This window comes from Leptopilina heterotoma, unplaced genomic scaffold (assembly GCF_015476425.1).
Source record: "Leptopilina heterotoma isolate Lh14 unplaced genomic scaffold, ASM1547642v1 Lhet_19, whole genome shotgun sequence".
Taxonomy (NCBI): domain Eukaryota; kingdom Metazoa; phylum Arthropoda; class Insecta; order Hymenoptera; family Figitidae; genus Leptopilina; species Leptopilina heterotoma.
The window spans coordinates 1,980,043-1,999,911 of record NW_025110908.1 but is presented as its reverse complement, the minus strand read 5'-3'; the positions used below and the strand labels follow the sequence as shown (position 1 = coordinate 1,999,911).

Here is a 19,869-nt window from a genome sequence, read left to right as displayed (position 1 = left end):
AATGCTTGAAACTTTTGGAATTGGAATCTCACAAGTTCAAATAATTTCTTTATTTCAGAAAAAAGTTTTCTAATGATCATTATATACCTATTTTGTTTTGTTTTTTGTTTCTTCTCTTTAAAAAATCGTATTCGGTATTCTTTTCTTCTTTTTTATATTTTTTTTTTGATAATTTTTCTTTTTAAATGTCTTCAGTGTGGAAATTATTAATAAATATTAATTAATATATTAATTAATAATTTAACAATAAAATCAATGAAATTTTAATTTCATGTTTTGAAGAATAAATAATTATAAAAATTAATTAAGCAAAATTGTTTTGTCGTAATAATCAAAATTTATTTTTGTATATTTAATTTGACATTCTGAAACTAAAAAATATTAACTAAAAAATTATTCTAAATTAATAATAAATAAATTCATTCAATTTTAAAAATTCCATATCAGTTTTGTCCAAATTTTAGTTCAAATTTTTACTAATTTAGATTTAGAGAATAAGTTTTGCGAGACTCTTTTTCCAAGAAAAATTCAATTAATTTCAAATATTTTGACAAAATTCTTGCCAAGAATTCAATTATTTTAAATAAAATAAAATTCATCGCAGGAATTCAATTTAATTAAAATTTTAGAAAACAATTTAATTTTCTGGCGAAATTTTATTTTATTTTATTTTATTTAAAATAATTTAATTCTTGGAAAAATATTTAAAATTAATTGGATTGTATCAAAGAATTTCATTAAAATTGTTGAAAATAATTAAACCGTTTTATTAAAACAAAAAAAAATAATTCAATTTTTGCAGCTATTAAATTTTGTTTAAATAATTGAGTTATTTAGAGAAATTTTCTTCAAATAGTAAATATTTGAAAATAATTGAATTTCAGAAATTTATTAAAATTTTATTGAATATATAATTAAATTCTTACAAAGAATTTGATCAAGATTATTGAAAATAATATTGAATTCTTACGAGAAATTCTATCAAATTTTTTGAAAATAATTGAATTCTTACGAGAAATTTTATTAAAATAATATTGAAAATATGTAATTGAATTCCTGCGAAAATAATTGAATTCTTTTAAGAAGTTTTGTTAAATTTTTTTAAATAATTGAATTATTACGAGAAATTTTATAAAAATTGTATTGAAAATAATTGAATTCCTGCGAAAATAATTGAATTTTTCCGAAAAATTTTGTCAAAATTTTTAAAAATAATTGAATTTTTACGAGAAATTTTATAAAAATTGTATTGAAAATAATTGAATTCCTGCGAAAATAATTGAATTCTTTTGAGAAGTTTTATTAAGATTTTTCTAAATAATTGAATTATTTCGAGAAATTTTATTGAAATTGTTTAAAAAATAATTGAATTTCTGCGATAATAATTGAATTCTTTCGTTAAATTTTATTAAAATTTTGTTTAAAAATTGAATACTTTGCAGAAATTTTTATAAAATTCTTAAAAATAATTGACGAATTATATTAAAATTTTATTTTTATATGAAAATAATGAATTTCTTTCTAAAAAGTTTATTTGTATAAAATGTAGTTGTGTTCTTGTTACTTATATTTAAATAAATAAAAAGAAAAAAAGTTCTATTGAAAATAATTGAATATATTTTATTAAAATTTTTGAAAATAAATGTTGGCATTTTGTTTTTTGTTTCAGAAGTAGAAATAAAAAAATATTGCAATCTACATGTGAAGGTGATAGAGGGGGAGGAAGGTTACATCAGAAATCCAGGATATCCTCTCTATTATCTTGGAGAAAATTCTTGTGGGTGGATATTTAGATCTCTCCCTGGGCAGAGGATAGAGCTGACAATTCACGACCTCCATATTCGCGGTAAGTGCTTTTAAGTTCTCGAATTTGCCACTCGATGTCTTTGATCTCATCTCAGGGTTAAAACTCTCATATTTCTTTCATATACATATATATCACGTCCTAAATTTTTTGCAACGTAAAAAGCTCAGCAAGAAAGTATAGAAAAAAAGTGGATACTCATTTTTTTGAAAACTTAATCCATTATATATTGAAATATTCAGTGGGCTTTTGTGTCGCATCATGAATAATTTTAAAATATGAGGTAACTAAAATTTTCACTCTTAAGTCTTTCAAAAATGTTATCAATATTTTTTTATTTTATGTTTCTATAATTTATATTTCTCAGTGACAATTTTTTAACAAAATTCCTATTTTTTTTTAATAAAGGGCAATTTTTTCATAAATTTGATTTTTAATCACAATTTTTAAATTAGAATAAAGCTGAGAATTTTTCGAGTTTTATAAAATCATGGGAAGAAATTTTCGTAATTTTGATTTTACATCACAAACTAAAGTTTCGAACCTTCAAATGAAGGAAATATTTTTTTTAATTCTAATATTTTTGCAAATTACAAGATTGAAATGAAAAATACGGCAAACGAACATAATTAAAAATAAATTCTTTAATTATAAAAAATAATATTTTGCCTAATAAAATATAAATTCAAAGAAGTCTTTTTATTGCAAGTTTAAAAAACAGTTTTAAAAAAAGTAAATATTAAAAAATACATATTTTTCTTAAATAAATTTTGGAATAAATTAAAAATCCTTATTTTATGAAATATGGTAGTAAATAAATATTTTCTATTTGCAGCTCATGAGCTGGATGGAAGCTGTGTGGATGTCATAAGAATAAGAGACAGTGGCAAAACAGTTTACGAAAATTGTGGAACCGCTGCTGGAATTACTGTAATTTCAAATACAAATTTAGTAACAGTTGACCTAGTTGCATCGAAGAATTTGTATCCTGCTCGTGGATTTTTGTTGCAATATAAAGGTATCTTCATTTTATTAATTCAAACCAATATATATTTCGTAGATAATTATTTCCTTTTTGGGATTAAAAGGCTTTTTTGTAAAATTCAATTATATTCCAAATTTTTAATTGGAATTCGTCAAAAATACGATTCTACTTAAAAATAATTGTTAAAAGTAAAAAAAATGAAATTCTTAAAATATAAAATTTATTTCAATAAAATTTGATACAATTTTCAATTGCTTCAATTTTTTAAAAATTATTTTCGGGAATTCAAATCTTTTTTGCAAAATTGTAATTACAATTTTCCAAATATCTAATTTTTTCAGAATTTCTAAATTAAATTATTTACAACTTAAATAATTTTGGTACTTGAATTTTAAATAATTTTTGTTAAATTAATATTTAAATTTAGTTTTCCACAAAAAGTAAAATTTTTAATAATTTGAATATAAAACTTTTTAAAAACTAATTGCTTCTAAATATTACTACTGCAACGCTTTTGAAATTAAATTATTTTTTGAAATTTTAACTAAAATTATTTTTTAAATTAATTCTTAATAGGAAGTTTTATGAGAATTCAATTATTTAACAAAAAAAAATTGTATAGGTAACAATTGAAGATTTCTAAATAATTGAATTCTCATAAAGAATTTTATCAAAATTTTTGAAAAGAATTGAATTCATTCGAAGGATTTTTAATAGTAATTGGATTTTTTGAGTAAAGCAATTAAAATTGTATTCAAAATAATTAAAATCCAGCGAAGAATTTGATTATTTATGAAAAGAATTGATTTTTTGCAAAATATTGTATTAATTTTTTTTTTAATATTTGAATTCTTTAGGTAAACTTTTAGTATTTTTTTTAATGTAATTGAATTTTTTCGAGGAATTTTATTATAAATGTATTGCAAATAATTGATTTCTTTTTAGAAATTAAATTACAATATTGTATTCAATATAATTGAATTAATATAAACAAATTTTTTCAAAATTATTAAAAATATTTGATTTCTTGTAGAGAATTTTGTCGAAATTTTTCTAAATATTTGAATTGTTTTGAGAAAATTTAATAAAATAGTAAATATTGAAAATAATTTGATGAAATAATTAAACAAAATTTGTTTTCAGTAAAGTAGTAATAATTTTTAAGAATAATTAAATTTTTTTAATAATTTATTTAAAATTGTTTTAAAAAATAATTGAAATCCTGCGAATAATTTGACTACTTTTGATAATAATTGAATTCTTATATTAAAATTTATTAATAGTTTTAAAAATAATTAAATTCCTGTGAAAAATTCTATTATTTATGAATATAATTGAGTCATTCCATTATATTTCGACTAAAGTCGTTGCTGACTAATTTTAAAAAATTATAATATTTTGCAGGAATGATGTTAAAGATATTAGGATCACCGAACAAAAAGAATTTTTTAAATATTTTTTATATTTATTGTAAAATAAGCATCTAAAGTATATGAAGTCGTAAAAACTGTCACATTTTCATCTATTAGAAAATATTAAAGAAAACACATAATTTACTATAAAAATGTAAAAAAGTTATAAGAATTTATTAAGAAAGAATTGTTTTATTATTATAAATTGATAGAAACAATTATTAATAAGAAATATTAAATAAAAAAGGATTTTTAAGTTCACCTGCCAAATAACCTAATTTTGCAAATTTCATTCACTAAATGTGAGAAAGAGAAATCATTAAATTAAATAAAACCTTATGAAATATAAAGTACCTGTGATTAACTTTTAGTTTTTCTTATCACTTTCTTCCTTTTTTCTTCATAAATGTTAAAAAATAAGCAATTAAAACTGGCACTTTGCTTATTTTCACGATTTTAAAATGCAAATAACTTCAGCCCAGAAAAATGAAAAATTACGAAAATTGGGCAATAATTATTTGATCACTAGATACACTCACTGGAAAAAGATTTTCTTTGGTCCCGAAGCTATTTTCCGAATTCATTAACTTTAAACTTTTTACTATTTTTATCAGGTTAATACATGTGTTTTTTAAAGGACGAAGTTAGCTCTTCTTGTTTAATCGTTTTGAACCAACTTCAGTTTTAAAAAAATCACATGTATTAACCTGATAGAAATAGTGAAAAGTTTAAAATTAATTATTTCGGAAAATAGCTTCGGGACCAAAGAAAATCTTTTTCCAGTGAGTGTATTTAGTGATCAAATAATTATTGTCCAATTTTCGTAATTTTTCATTTTTCTGGGCAGAAGTTATTTGCATTTTAAAATCGTGAAAATAAGCAAAGTGCCAGTTTTAATTGCTTATTTTTTAACATTTATGAAGAAAAAAGGAAGAAAGTGATAAGAAAAACTAAAAGTTAATCACAGGTTCTTTATATTTCATAAGGTTTTATTCAATTTAATGATTTCTCTTTCTCACATTTAGTGAATGAAATTTGCAAAATTAGGTTATTTGGCAGGTGAACTTTAAAATCCTTTTTTATTTAATATTTCTTATTAATAATTGTTTCTATCAATTTATAATAATAAAACAATTCATTCTTAATAAATTCTTATAACTTTTTTACATTTTTATAGTAAATTATGTGTTTTCTTTAATATTTTCTAATAGATGAAAATGTGACAGTTTTTACGACTTCATATACTTTAGATGCTTATTTTACAATAAATATAAAAAATATTTAAAAAATTCTTTTTGTTCGGTGATCCTAATATCTTTAACATCATTCCTGCAAAATATTATAATTTTTTAAAATTAGTCAGCAACGACTTTAGTCGAAATATAATGGAATGACTCAATTGAATTCTTGCGAAACATTTTATTAAAATTTTTAAAAAGTAATTAAATCCTTTCGAAGAAATTTATTAGATTTTTTTTAAATAATTGAGTTCTTTTAGGAATTTTTTTGAAAAATAGTAGTTATTGAAAATAATTGAATTACAGTTAAAAATTTCACTATTTGTGAAAATAATCGAATTCTTGCGAAGAATTTTTTTTAAATTTTTGGAAATTATAAATTATAATTGAATTGTTTCAAAGAATTTTATCAAAATTTTTGAAAATTATTTTTTATTTCATTTTTTAGCGGATTTAAAGTAAGACAAATTTTCAAAAAAAAAGAAAGATTTAAGTGTCACAGTTTTCCTAATGATATCAAATTGAGTCAAAAAACGAATCAAAAGTGTTGCGAAGCAACGCTTTTGATTCGTTTTTTGTCTTAATTTGATATCCTCAAAAAAACGTTGGTTACAAATCTAAGAAATATATTCAAATAGTACTAAATCGCAAAAAGTAATAAAAATACTAGGTTTTAATAATATTCCTTTAAGTATTTTTGCAAAAAAAAAAATTGATTTTCGTATGAATCTAATAATATTGAATAAAAATGTAATATTTATGTTCGTATGAAACACGCCTCGATAAAGAAATATTTTTATCACATGAAATCGAAGACGCAGTCACGTGTAAAAAGTTTTGAGTTTATATTTGAAACGCATGGAAATTCTGAGAGAGAGAGAGAGAGAGAGAGAGAGAGAGAGAGAGAGAGAGAGAGAGAGAGAGAGAGAGAGAGAGGTCGTCGATTTGCGTAATTTTATTATCATTTCATATATAAACTGCTTTGTGGGGGAAGATGATTTATTTTCATCAAAATGAATGAATAAATTATAATAGATATTGTTCCTCTTTTCTTTCGCGATAAAATTCCAGATGTTGTGAATGCTTTTTTTTGTCGTAAATGGAAAAATTCTATTTTCCATAATGGAAAAAAGTTTTTGCACAATATTTTTCAACGCTCTTGTTGCTTGAGCTTTATTGTGTTTATAAATTTTTGCGACACAAAAAAGAGTAGTAAAATTGTTATAATATCTTTCGCAACAGACATAAAAGAAGAATTATTTTCTACGAGCATTTTTTTTTTCGTTTGATTTTCAATATTGTTGTGGTAATGATTTTCAATAAATTTAAATTTATATAAGCCTTTTAAGTTCTGAATGGTCAAATTAAAATTTTATTGCAATATTGAATTATTTATGAAAATATTTAAATAGAATAAAAATATTCGTTCATTTGAGCGAATATTTTTAATAAATGAGATTTTAAGACTTAATTTTAAGACTTCAGGAAAATTCTTGATAATAAAATTATTTAGTTGAGAAAATACGATATTTTATTGATATATAACTGTTGATTATTTAAAATATTGCAATAAGGCATATGTTTCCAATAATTTTTTGACGATAAACTTTTCTGCAGTTTTAGGTTGTCCTGACGTATCAGCACCAAACGGAAGCATTGTGTCGAATGGAACCCTTGAAACTAGAACTTTCCAGTGTCGAATGGGTACGATATTTCCGGACTCAAAGCAAAGAACAAAAACAATCGTTTGCAAAAATGGTCGATGGGACATAAGCATTCAAACTCTGACAAGTTGTGTTGGTGAGTCTATCTATTCTTTTTATCCCCTATTTTTAATATAAATGTACGATCGAAATTATTCCTTTTTCGGTCTCATATCTTTCCAGAATATTTTTTTCGTGGTTTCTTTATATCTTTTCTGCTGATCTTCATTATTCAGATATTTTTTTTTGCAAAGAAAAAAATTCCACAATCTTTTATTTATGAAAAAAAATTTATTTCATTTTCATGGCAAAATTGATGCAATTATATTTTTGAGCCTGGAAAGTAAGAATCGAAAATATTATAATTAAAATAATAATTAAATAATAGTCTTCAGGAATTACTGGATAATCATATTTATTTAAATAATTATCCAGTAAATCCTGAAGATTATTATTTTATTTGTAATATCACTGGATGTACGAATGTTTCAATTTAAAAGAATAATTAATAATTTAGGGTTCCGATCAAAGAACCGGTTATACATTTTTAAGACTCAAAATCACTATTTTCAAAATAAAATATTTCCATTTCAATTTTTATGGATTAAAAAAATGTATCAAACACTGAAAAATTAAAAAGCAAAAAAATTTATTCGATTTAAATATCCGATTGCTTTTCCATTATCAAAATAAATATAGGCTTCGCTCTTGATAATTATTTTAAATAATTTTAATATAAAATTCATTTCAAAAAAATTTTGTAAAATTTCCAATTGTTTCAATTTTTTAAAACTATTTTTGTGAATTCAATTATCTTCAAAAAAATTTTAATTACAATTTTTTTAAAAACTAATTTTTTCTATAATTTCAAAATTAAATTACATTCAAAACTTGAATATTTTTTGTTATTTTTGGTAAATAAATATTTAAATACATATTTTGTTTCCCACAGGAATTAAAATATGCAATTTTTTTAAAATTCAATTATTTTTTAGAATTTTTAAATAAAATTATTCCAGGAAACTTTAATAATTTTTAGGAAAATAATAGTCTGAACATAATTTCAAATAAATCTCTAAATATTATAAGAATTTTACTCACGTATTAAAACTTTTGAAGATTTAAATTTAAAAACTTTTTAAAATTTAATTGTTTTTAAAAATTGCTACTGTATCGTTCCTAAAATCAATTCTTTTTTAGCAAATTCTTTGAGAATTTAATTATTTAAAATAAAAATAAATTATTTCCACAAATAATCAAATTCTTCGCACGATTTCTATTTTTTCAAAAATAAAATAAAATGTTTAAAAATAATTTAAAATTTTGAGTAACATAAATAAATTGTTTTTGAAAAAATTGAAATCCTGTGTAGGTAGAATTTGATTATTTATGGAAACAATTGAATTTTGCAATAAGAAATTGTTTTAATTATTGTTTAAATATTTAAATTCCTATGAGGAAAAATGCTAGTATTTTTGAAAATAATTGAATATTTAAAAAATTTTTCAAAATAATTAAATTTTTCGAGGAATTAAATTATAATTGTAGTGAAAATAATTGATTTTTTTTAAAGAAGTTTAATAAAATTATTAAAACCAACTGAATTTCTCGTGAAATTCAATTAAAATTGTGTTCAAAATTGAAATCATGCGAAAAAAGTTATTATTTATGAAAATAATTGAATTTTTGCGAATTAATTTTTTTTAAATATTTTAATTCCTGAGGAAAAATTTTAGAATTTTGAAAATAATTGAATGTTTTTGGAAGAATTTTTTATTAAAAATTTTGAAAATACATAATTGAATTTTTGTGAAAAAGTTTAAATATTTTAATTTCTGAAGGAAACTTTAAAAATTTTTTAAATAATTAAATTTTTTTTTTTAATTTTGAAAATAATTAGATTTTTGTGTAGAACTTTTAAATATTTGAATTCCTGAGTAAAACTTTTAGAATTTTGAAAATAATTGAATTTTTGAGAAGAATTTTTAAATATTTGAATTTCTGAAGAAAAATTTTAGAATTTAATTTTGAAAAATAATTCCTAAAAATTGTGTTAAATAAAAATTATGTAATACAAATAAATATTTATTTGATAATAATAGACAAGGAATCGTTTATTTGAATGAAATGAATTTTTTTTTCAGCGAAGTAGCAATAATTCCTTATGTTGCCGCACATAAAAGGTTTTCGATTATTTTTAGAACAAAACCAAAATCATAAAAAAAATTTAAACATTCATAAAGAAAACTCCAAAAATAAAATTCGAAAAGCAAAGTATAAGCTACAGAAAAACTAAAACATCTAAAATTCTAAAAAATATTTTTCGCGAACTGTGTATAAAAATTAAAAAATAGAAGAATTCCAAAGTATTAACCAAAATTTAAATTTGTTTTACAACAAAATTTTAACACAAGAAAGTGCAAAAATGATATTTTATTTATATTTTTGCACTTTTTATATTGTGAAATATTATATTTTCTACAAAATAATTTTGCTCGCGAGGTTATTTAAAAAAAAACAGTTAAAAATAAAGGGATCTAAAGGAGGTAAATACAAACCTGATGGAATCCTGTTTGTCGGGGAAGTTTATATTGGGGGAAAGAGGGGAATGAGAGTCCTGATAGTGGGGGAAGAAGGTTGGATCGCACGCGTGTTCGCAAAACAGGGGATATAGTACAGACGACTGACGACGCTGAACGTCCCGACGCCACGTGTATTTTAAGTGTGAAAAATCATCAATTTTCTACAAGAATCTTCCAATTAATAAATCAGTAAGGTTAGTTTTAACAAATGCAAATTGAATCTTATTATTTGTAGAATTTTTTTCTTCCATTTCCGCCAAGAAACTACTCGAGTTTAATTCAATTATATTGTACATCTTCTTATAATATACATTGGGCTCACGCAATGTACAGTACAATAAAACAAGTTTCATTCTATTTTAATTGAACACTTCCGATTTGTTTATTATTTTACTGTTTTTTTCTTTCTTTATTTGTTTATTTTTTAATTAATTTTTTTAAATTCATTTACTTTTTAATTAATTAGATGGAAAATATTTTATAATTTTATTGAACAATTTTGCTGAAAATTTTGAATTGAAGACGATTGATTGTTTTTATTAATTGAGGAAATATTAAAAATGTTTGAATTCTTTTGTATTTTAAAAAAAATCTTGGTATTTAGTTTCATTAATATAAAAATAACTTAATTATAAAATACTTTATTTATGTAAATAAGAATAAATTTTTATTTAAAATTTTTAATAAAAAAATTGAAAAATAAAAAACAGTCAAAAAATAAAGAAATTGGAAGTAAAGATAGAATGAAAATAATTATTAAGATTAACGTTGAAGTAGTTTTGTCGAAAATGCATAGTTAATTCAAATGGAGCAAGAAAAACATAATTTACTAATTACATGTCATAATTTAAGTTTCAAGTTAACTGTTATTTAATTCTTAATATTCACAACCAAAATTGATAATGTTTTTCGAAAAGGAAACTTTTACGCATTAGTTTCAAGAAATATTTTTTTTTGAAGTTAAGTATAGAGGTCGGCGATCTTTTTCTTTTAACTAAAGTTATACGTTAAATGTGACTAATTGTTTCTTTCTCAACACTATACTTGCTATAGCCGAATTTCAAATGACAATCTATTCTTATAACTGTGACAACTCGGATCTTTATTTTCTCTTCTGGTAACTTATTTTGTTTTTCTTTCCCTTAGATTTTTTATTTATTACTATTATTATTATTGTGGCGGATGAGATGTTTTAACCGTTTATTTATTTAGGTATTTTTAGGGTTAAATATTGTTCGAAAGAATTTATGATTTTCTTTTCCTGAAATTTTCTATTTTATTTAACTAAACATTGGTTTTGCATATTTTTACCTTTGGGTTTTCATTATTATTATTATTATTATTATTATTATAATTATTATTATCATTATTATTATTGTAAATAATAGAATTATTTAAAATCATTCAAGAATATTTATTATTATTATGATTAATAAAATAACTAATTAAAATTAATAAATTATTATTATTATTATTATTATTATTATTATTATTATTATTATTATTATTATTGTAAATAATAGAATTATTTAAAATTATTCAAAAATAAAATTTATTATTATTATGAATAACAAAATAATTAATTACAATTAATAAATATTTAACATAAAATTAATATTTTATGCATTGTTTTTATTTTTACATAATTTTATGTTTAAATAATAGCAGAGTATTCTCAATTTCTACTTGACATTCTACAAAATTTCAACTGTCGTTGCTGTTATTTGTTCATTTCATTCTCCACCGCGTGGTTATTTTTATTTCATTCGTAAATATTTTTTGTCAGTTTAAAAAAGAGATAAGAGAAATATTTTAATGTTTAGACTAAGGTGACGTTATTTATGTCTCATGCCCTTCATACCACTTGAAAATTAGTTTTTAAGTGTTTAATTAATTTCTTCTATAGCAATAACGATTTTTTTACATTAAAAAACGATTCAAAAAATACATTTTCTTAATTTAGATATAGTCATTGAATGCTAAAGAGTATAAATAGTATATAATAATAATTGCAATAATAATAAAATTTTTAATTATCTTTTTTTATTTTTTAAAAATTTAAATTGAATTTAAATTAGTAAAAATGTTAACTCATTTGAATTAGTGACTGAATTTTTTCTAATTTTTTTTTACTAATTCAAAATTTTGAGAATAAATTTTATCAAAAGCAACAAAAATTATATACTCGAAGTGAATGTTTCATACGTAAATCTTACTTTTGAGTGAAATGAAAAAATGCTAATAATAAATAATAACAAAAATAAAAATACAAAGAAGAAAATTTGCTTTTGTAAAAAAGTGTGTCGAAAACGAAACTCAATATTAGTGATAAAAGTTGTTAAAAAAAGTCGAGAAGTGAATAATAAACTAATTCAAGAAAAGAGAAGATTAATAATAGCATCGTTATTTTTATCAGTTTTCTTTAATATCTTAATGAGGTTTTTATCTCTTTTTTATTTTTACTAATTAAAATACATTTTGTTGTCTTCAGTCACATGTTTTAAGTAGAAAGTTATTTTAAACATTTAGAGGGAGGTTTTATTTTTTAATTTAGTATTTCTACGTACAGGTATTTTTACTATTTTCATTTTTTTTTTGTAAACAAACAGTTTACGATTAAAAAAATGAAGGAAATATAAATCAAAAATTATTAGAAAAAAATATTTTTCTATTAAAATTTTGATGTATATTTTTGTAAAAAAAAATTTTTTGCATTTTTTTTTTAAAGTTTTAAAAAGAAAACTTAAAAAAATTGTTATTGTTTTTGGTATAAAAATATTTCTTTCCTTCGATTATTGTTGATTATAAAGGCTGTTAACTTCACCGACAAGTAAACAATGTGATGGAATATTTAAAATTCAGTAAAATTTTGCTGGGAAAATGAAATTTTAGCCAATTTTTTACAAATTTTATTATTTAAATTTGTTTTTTACAAAATACAAAATAATTTTTACAAACAATTGTGATTAAAAATTCAGTAAAATTTCTTTCTTTTTTTTAGAAGGAAAAAAGTTTGCGGCTTTCTATCAAAATTTGTGGTTCAGAAATAAATATTCAGCTAATTTACTCAAGAATTTTGTTATGATATATTTACCAAAAATTTTTTCTTTCAATTAAAAAGAAAAGATTTTTTTACAAAAATTATTGAAAACTAAAAATTTGTTAAATTAAATGAAATTATTAAATTAGAACTAAAATTATTCAATTATTCTGCATTACTAAATATAAATCAAGAGTAAAAAAACTTGACCGAAAACTATTCAAAATTTTTATTGTTTCATATTTTCAATGATCTTGAATTTTTTAACGTTCAAACGAACGATTTTTGTTTTGCTACTTAGTTTAAATTTGAATTTTATTATAAAGTATTTTTTTAATTAAAAAAATTAATTCTTTTAACGTTTAATGTTTAATTTATTTTATTTTTCATTTTATTATAGAAATTTTTGAAAATATTTGAGAATAAATATTTTCGTTCATTTGAATGTTCAAAACTTTAGGAAAGTTTATTTTTAATGTTCCAAAAGTTTTGAATGTTGAAGTAAACGACGATATTTTTGTTACTTCTTTAAATTTGTATTTTATAAAAATTATTTTGCATATTAAAAAAAAATAACTAAATGATTATTTAATTTACAATATTTTCCACTTTAGTATAGTAATTTTTGAAAAATTCAAATGGAAAATATATTTTTCGTTCATTTCAACGACATTACTTTTATGATTCACAAGTTTTGACCGTTCAAATAAACGAAAATTTTTGCTAATATTTTCAAAAAATTTCAAAAATAAAATCTTAAGGGAGTTTAAATGTTATACATTTTTGTGAGTATAATATATTTTTTATTAAAGTTGAAATGAACAATATTATTTTATTATAAAATTTCCATAAATCGTAAATTTGCACCACAGTTTCGATATACAAGGAATAAATCAATTATTCATAAAATATTGATTATTAATAAATTCGCGAATGGTGGTACATACAACTATAAAATGCAATTGTTTATGGTTCACTCGACAATTAAATTCTCCTATCTGCAATTATTATTGCTTTATTTTCATATTCAGATAACTATACACAACATACATCTCGGACGATCCTCCAAATGTAATTAATTTCAACTTTCAACTTCCTTCTTTGATTGACTTGAATTCCATGTCTTTGATTCTATTGTTTTTTGCATACATTCTCCTGTCTCCACTATTCTTGTCGTTTTACATCCTTTGTTTCTTTTATATCCTTTACTGTTTCTTAATTATTTATTTTCATTACTTCTTTTTATTACTCATTTTCATTACTTCTTTTTACTCTTAATTTTTGTTATTTCTTTTTATTATTTTTTTTCCTTACTTCTTTTTATTATTTATTTTCATTACTTCTTTTTGTTTACATCTTTTTATTATTTCTTTTTATAATTTATTTTCATTATTTATTTTCCATATTCACATGGAATAATATGTTCATCTGCATAGGCTCTTTGTCCTGTCAATTTTATCATGACCCAGAATTAATAAATCCCCCAGATGCTCTGTATTTTTCTCTTCCCTTTTTTTGTTTAATTTACATTATACTGCATATATATATATATACAAGTAGACTTTAAACTTTTGTAGAAAAACACTTCGTGTATAATGTTCTTCCGGTTGAGTTTTGCGTCGAGTTTCTTTTTTTTTTTTTTTTTTTCATATGCGTTTTACTCTCTTTTCTTTCTCTCAGAGAGAGTATATTTTACCCACATCTTGAATAATAATAACTGTACCAAGAGAGAGAAAAGGAGACTAGAACGTTAAAGCATAAGTCGTGAAATGTGAAATACTTTTCAAGTATAATAATTTTACCCTTTCTGAGAGAGGAGAAACACGGGGTTTTTTTTTTGCGTACTTTAATGAAGAAAAATATTTGCAACTCAGTAGTTGAGAAAATTTATGAGAATTCTCGTAAGTTTTCCAACTTTTATTATTTTGCTAGAAGTTGATCAAAAATGTAATAATGATAAGGGGGAATTAGTATAAGGAATGATATCTTTATTTCTACTTTCTTTTATTGTCAAATAAAAAAAAGAGTGAAATCTTTAGATTAGAGATAAGAAATCCACACATTTGAGAAAGAAATTAAATTCATTCAAAACATTTATAATGTCATCATTCTTTAGTAACCTCAAAGTTGAATTTATATCAAGTTTATTCTAAAAGTAGATAAAAAGGGAAAAAAGTGCAAAGATAATGTTCTGAATATACTGACAAAAAACTATTTTGTATTTTGTAATTATTAATTAATTTATTATATTTTTGTGTTCGCTAAAAAAATTATCTCCTATACATCGCCTGATTTTGATTGAGAAGCACAGGTCAGAAATTATCATCACAAACTGATGTAATTTTACAAATGTTTTCTTTTCTTTCCTTTTTTTTTCTTTTTTTTTCTTTTATTTGAACCAACTTCAGTATTTTAAGCAAAACAAATGCAAGGAAAATTTATTCGATTTAAGTAAATATTTATTTTTACAAGTAATCGATTATTAGAATTTAGAACCAAATAATTTTTTCTCCGTCAAGATTTGATATCTGAAAGAAAAAAATATATATAGAAAAATAAATATAGAAAAAATAAATGTAGAAAAAAAAATTTTTCAAAAATTGTCAACATTAATTCACTATTATAACACTTAAGTTTGAATGCATCAAATTTTTACTATATTCAATCAATTATTAAGCATATATTGTAAAAATTTAATTTTCATTCATTATGGAATTTTAATATCACAAGTTATACTTAAATATTAATAAAGACTGGTTTCAACCAGAATAACAAGTAATTAATTGAAGGATGATAACCTCTTTCTATGTTAATACATTTTTCAATTGATAAATCGATTTTATATGTATTTCACTTTTCCGATGTGTATATAATTTTTTTTTTTTTTTTGCCTTATGGTTTATTATCTCGGATAAAAAGTACAAATTATGAAACTTTGTTTCATATTTCTAATTGAAAAACTCAAGCAATAATAATCAATTAAAAATTTTATTTTTATTAAAAGGCAGATTAGAAAAATATACACTTAAGATTTTTTTTATTTTTACGGAAAAATATTTTTCCTCAGGGTGGCCACATGTCAGTAAAGTCAGGGAAATCTCAGTAAAACAAAATTTTTGTCTGTAAAGTTAGGGAAATGTCAGAAAAAAATTTTTGTCTGTAAAGTTAGGGAAATGTCAGAAAAAAAAATTTTTGTCAGGGAAATTTAGAAAATTGAGATTTTTATCGACTAATTTTCAAAAATTGCGATTTTTTCGAGACATCTCTTCCAAATTATGCAACAAAATATCATATTTTTTAGTATTAAATGTAACTCATTTCGATTTTTATAAAACAAAAAATAATTATAAACAAATCTTTCAAAAATTATTTTTGATTCGTTTTTCTATTTAAATTTTCAAAATATTTGTATATTTCGAAAATTTAAATAGAAAAATAAATCAAAAAAAGATTTTGAATAATTGAAATTTTGTAAAATTTAATTGAAAATAATTAATTTTTTTCAAGTATTTTATTAGAATTTTTAAAAATCAACTTTTGAAGAATTTTAATTTGCAAATTTTCAAAATAATTGAATTTTCAATAATTTTAATGAAAAATCTTTAAACGTAAATTTAAAAATGAAAATTGACTTCTAATTTTTTGAAATTTAGTATTTTCAGTATTAATTATTTTTTAACATTTTGGAGAAAAAAATCATGTTCAAAATATTTCATTAAAATTCATCAAAACAAATTAATTAGTTTTTTTTTTAAATGATACAAAAACTCTTGTAAGAAATTCAATTGTTTTCGAAAATTAAAATATAAAAATTAAAATATTTTTAAAAAGTTACTTAATTCTAAGTTATAATTTTTTAAGATTTAAGCAAATAAAAATTTACTTTTTTGAACTTATTAAAATTTCGGAGTAATCATGGTCATATTTACAATTAAAATTCTAAAAAAATTTGATTATTTTTATTTTTTGAAAATATTATACTTTCATGCCTCGGATATTATAACTTTTTGGACTTTTTTCGATTTATTTTTAAAAATTACGACTTTTTCGACTTTTCTTCCAAATATTGCAATAATTTTTACTATTAAATTCAACTTATTTCGATTTTTATATAGTGTGAAAAATAACTAATAGTAAATTCAAAAATTTTTTAAAAATTATATTTCTAATTAAATTTTCAAAATTTACAATTAAAAAGAGTTTTAATAATTGAAATAATGTAAAATTTACTTGAAAATAATTGATTTTTTTTAAAATTGTAAATTTTGAAAATAATTAATTTCTCAAAAATTTTAATGCAGAGAAATCTTTAAGTGTAAATTTAAAAATGGTAATTAATGAAAATTAGCTTTTAAAAATTATAATTAAAATATTATTGAAAAAAATAATTCTTAGAATTTTTGCATTCCAATTTTTTAAAATTTAATTATTTTTCAATATTTTCAAATACAAATTTTCAAAAATTCAAATACATACAAAAAATAATAACATTAAAATTTTTTACAATTATTTTTAACACTTTAACAACATAACAATCATGTTCAAAAATTTGTAATCAAAATTCTTCAAAAAATTAGTTTTTTTTAAATTATACAAAAATTCTCTTAAGAAATTCAATTCTTTTCGAAAAATTTGCATTAAAATATTTTAAAAAAAAACTTTTTCTTGTAATTTTTTTATCTTAATTTTTTAAGATTCAATTAACTTCGAAGAAAGTAAATTAAAATCTTTTTAAATTTACTTTTTTAGATTTATTAAAATTGTAGAGAAATCACGTTTATATTAATAATTAAGATTCTTCAAAAATTCAATAATTTTTTAAATAGAATTTAGCAATAAGTTGAATTGTATTTGTATATAATACTTTTTCGACTTTTTAGAAATTATTAGATTTAATAAATTTTATAATAATTTTTTTTTTCTGTAAAAAAAATTTTGTTAGGGAAAATAATTTTAATGTCAGTAAATTTTTCAGAGAAATGCCAGGAAAATTGATAAACTAAACCTTGTGACCACCCTGTCCCTGATAAAATTCATTTGATAAGGTCAATAAAAGTTTATTAAAAAATTAATTAATACTCATATTATTAACAGATATGAAAAAACTGACGAAATTTTTCGTTTGAAATGCGAATATTTTTATTACGAAGGTTTTTTTCTTTTTTTATTAAATTTTGTGATGCGTCCTTTAAACGAATGTCCTTGCTGGTCCTTGCAATGGGAAAATATCAGAGGTATGGTTGGGTATATTGAAGAGTAGGGGATGTTTTTTGGATAAAGGAAGGGATGATATTTCCCCTTATCCCCTCTATTTTGCCCACCCCCACTATGTGGCTGTGTTTTCACGGTAGCTAAAGGAGAAATTTCCTCCAGTCGCGGTTAGAATCGCTGATAAGGGGGATCACTCGATTTTTATTATTATAAAATCCTTTCAAGGATGACCGCGCAAAAACGTGTGATCATTTATTCTCTTATTTACTCTTAAAGTCTTAACGCGTTCAATATCCACAGCTAATCTCTCTCACATTCTCTTCTCATATTGTATATTTAACAATGCGATATAATTTCCGTTTTTTGCGAAAATAAAAAAAAAGATTGAAAACCTTTTTTTTTGAGTTAGAATTAAAACGAGTTGATTTTAATTTTTATTGTCGAAATCAAAGTATAGGAAATGTAAGGAAAAGTGTTTAATTTATTTAGACATTTTTATTTTACTTTGATATTATTTATTTACTTTGGTGAAGTTCACATCGCGATCTACGATTGATAAAAAAAATTATTCATGTCGAAAACAAAATATTCTGCTTACAATTTTTTTTTGGATCCAAAAATTTGAAAAAAAAAATTTTGTTTACAAAAATGTATAAAAATTTATAGAATATTTTTTCTTCTAAATAATTGTCGATTTTAAACGTTGTGAACTTCACTAACGTTGTTATATATGAGATTTAATATTGTTTTAATAAAACCCGTATTTTATAGCTTTTTTATTTTTATGTTTATTTTTTTTAAATGCTATTCAATTTTATTAAATTTATTCACATTTTCAATATTTATATTTATGCTTATAAATTACAATTTTAATTTATATATTACATTGAAAAAAAATTTATTTGATTCAAATAACCGATTATTTGACTATTATCAATTAAATATTTACTTGGATTAAATAATATTTATTGGAGTCAATTAAATGGTATTTGAGTTAAATAAATTTTTTTCAGTGTATTATAGATTATATTATTAATATTATTATTATTCTTTTTTTTAACTTATTTTTTATTCTTATTATTATTATTATTATTATTATTATTATTATTATTATTATTATTATTATTATTATTATTATTATTATTATTATTATTATTATTATTATTATATATTTTTATATTTGTTTTATTTATTTATTTTAAATTTAATATCTTAATATTATATACTACATTTCTAAATTTGCTATTATTTTCTCATAATAAAACCATTGGGGAATAATGGAAAGAAAACATTTAATATTTTATTCACTCTAATGAGTTTTAAGAGGCTCGGAGTAAATTTATTTGGATACAATTATAAATTACCATTTTCAATATACATTAACGTATTGGCAAAGAATAAAATTTTAATTCCATTTTCATTAAAATTATTTAGCCGCGCTATAAAAGGTTTAATGTGAAATTAATAACGCGCAGCGATAATTAGGTTTCTCAATAATTTATTGATTAAACATTATTATTTCATTTTCTTTGATAAATAATTTCTTTATTATTATAGTTTCTATTTTTAACATATTGTTTCCATGCAGTATTTTTTGAAAATTCCAAACCAAGTGAATTTTTAAATTAGAATAAAAATTAGAAATTTAATAAATAATAGTATAAAAAAAAATACAGAAAAATTTTTCAGAATAAAATTAAAAAACACATTTTTGAAATAGCTTTCAATTGGCTGTTTCTTTTTAATTTTATGCATTTTCGCGTAAATGGAAAAGAAATATTTCCTTTAATTAGCGAAGTTGAAGTGTTAAATGTTCGTAATATTTGAAAAATGTAACCTGAGGGTACGATTCATCATTTAAAAGAATATCAACCTTCACCTATAACAGTCAATA

General features: G+C 20.8%; 1 protein-coding gene across 1 annotated transcript in view; it reads left to right on the top strand.

The window, feature by feature from the left end:
* Nucleotides 1-19,869, top strand: part of LOC122500680 — a 62,298-nt gene that overhangs the window by 15,331 nt on the left and 27,098 nt on the right. The window contains exons 5-7 of the mRNA XM_043609731.1: nt 1,670-1,846; nt 2,640-2,822; nt 7,057-7,239. Coding sequence (XP_043465666.1) covers nt 1,670-1,846; nt 2,640-2,822; nt 7,057-7,239 — 543 coding nt within the window. The remainder of the gene's footprint in view (nt 1-1,669; nt 1,847-2,639; nt 2,823-7,056; nt 7,240-19,869) is intronic.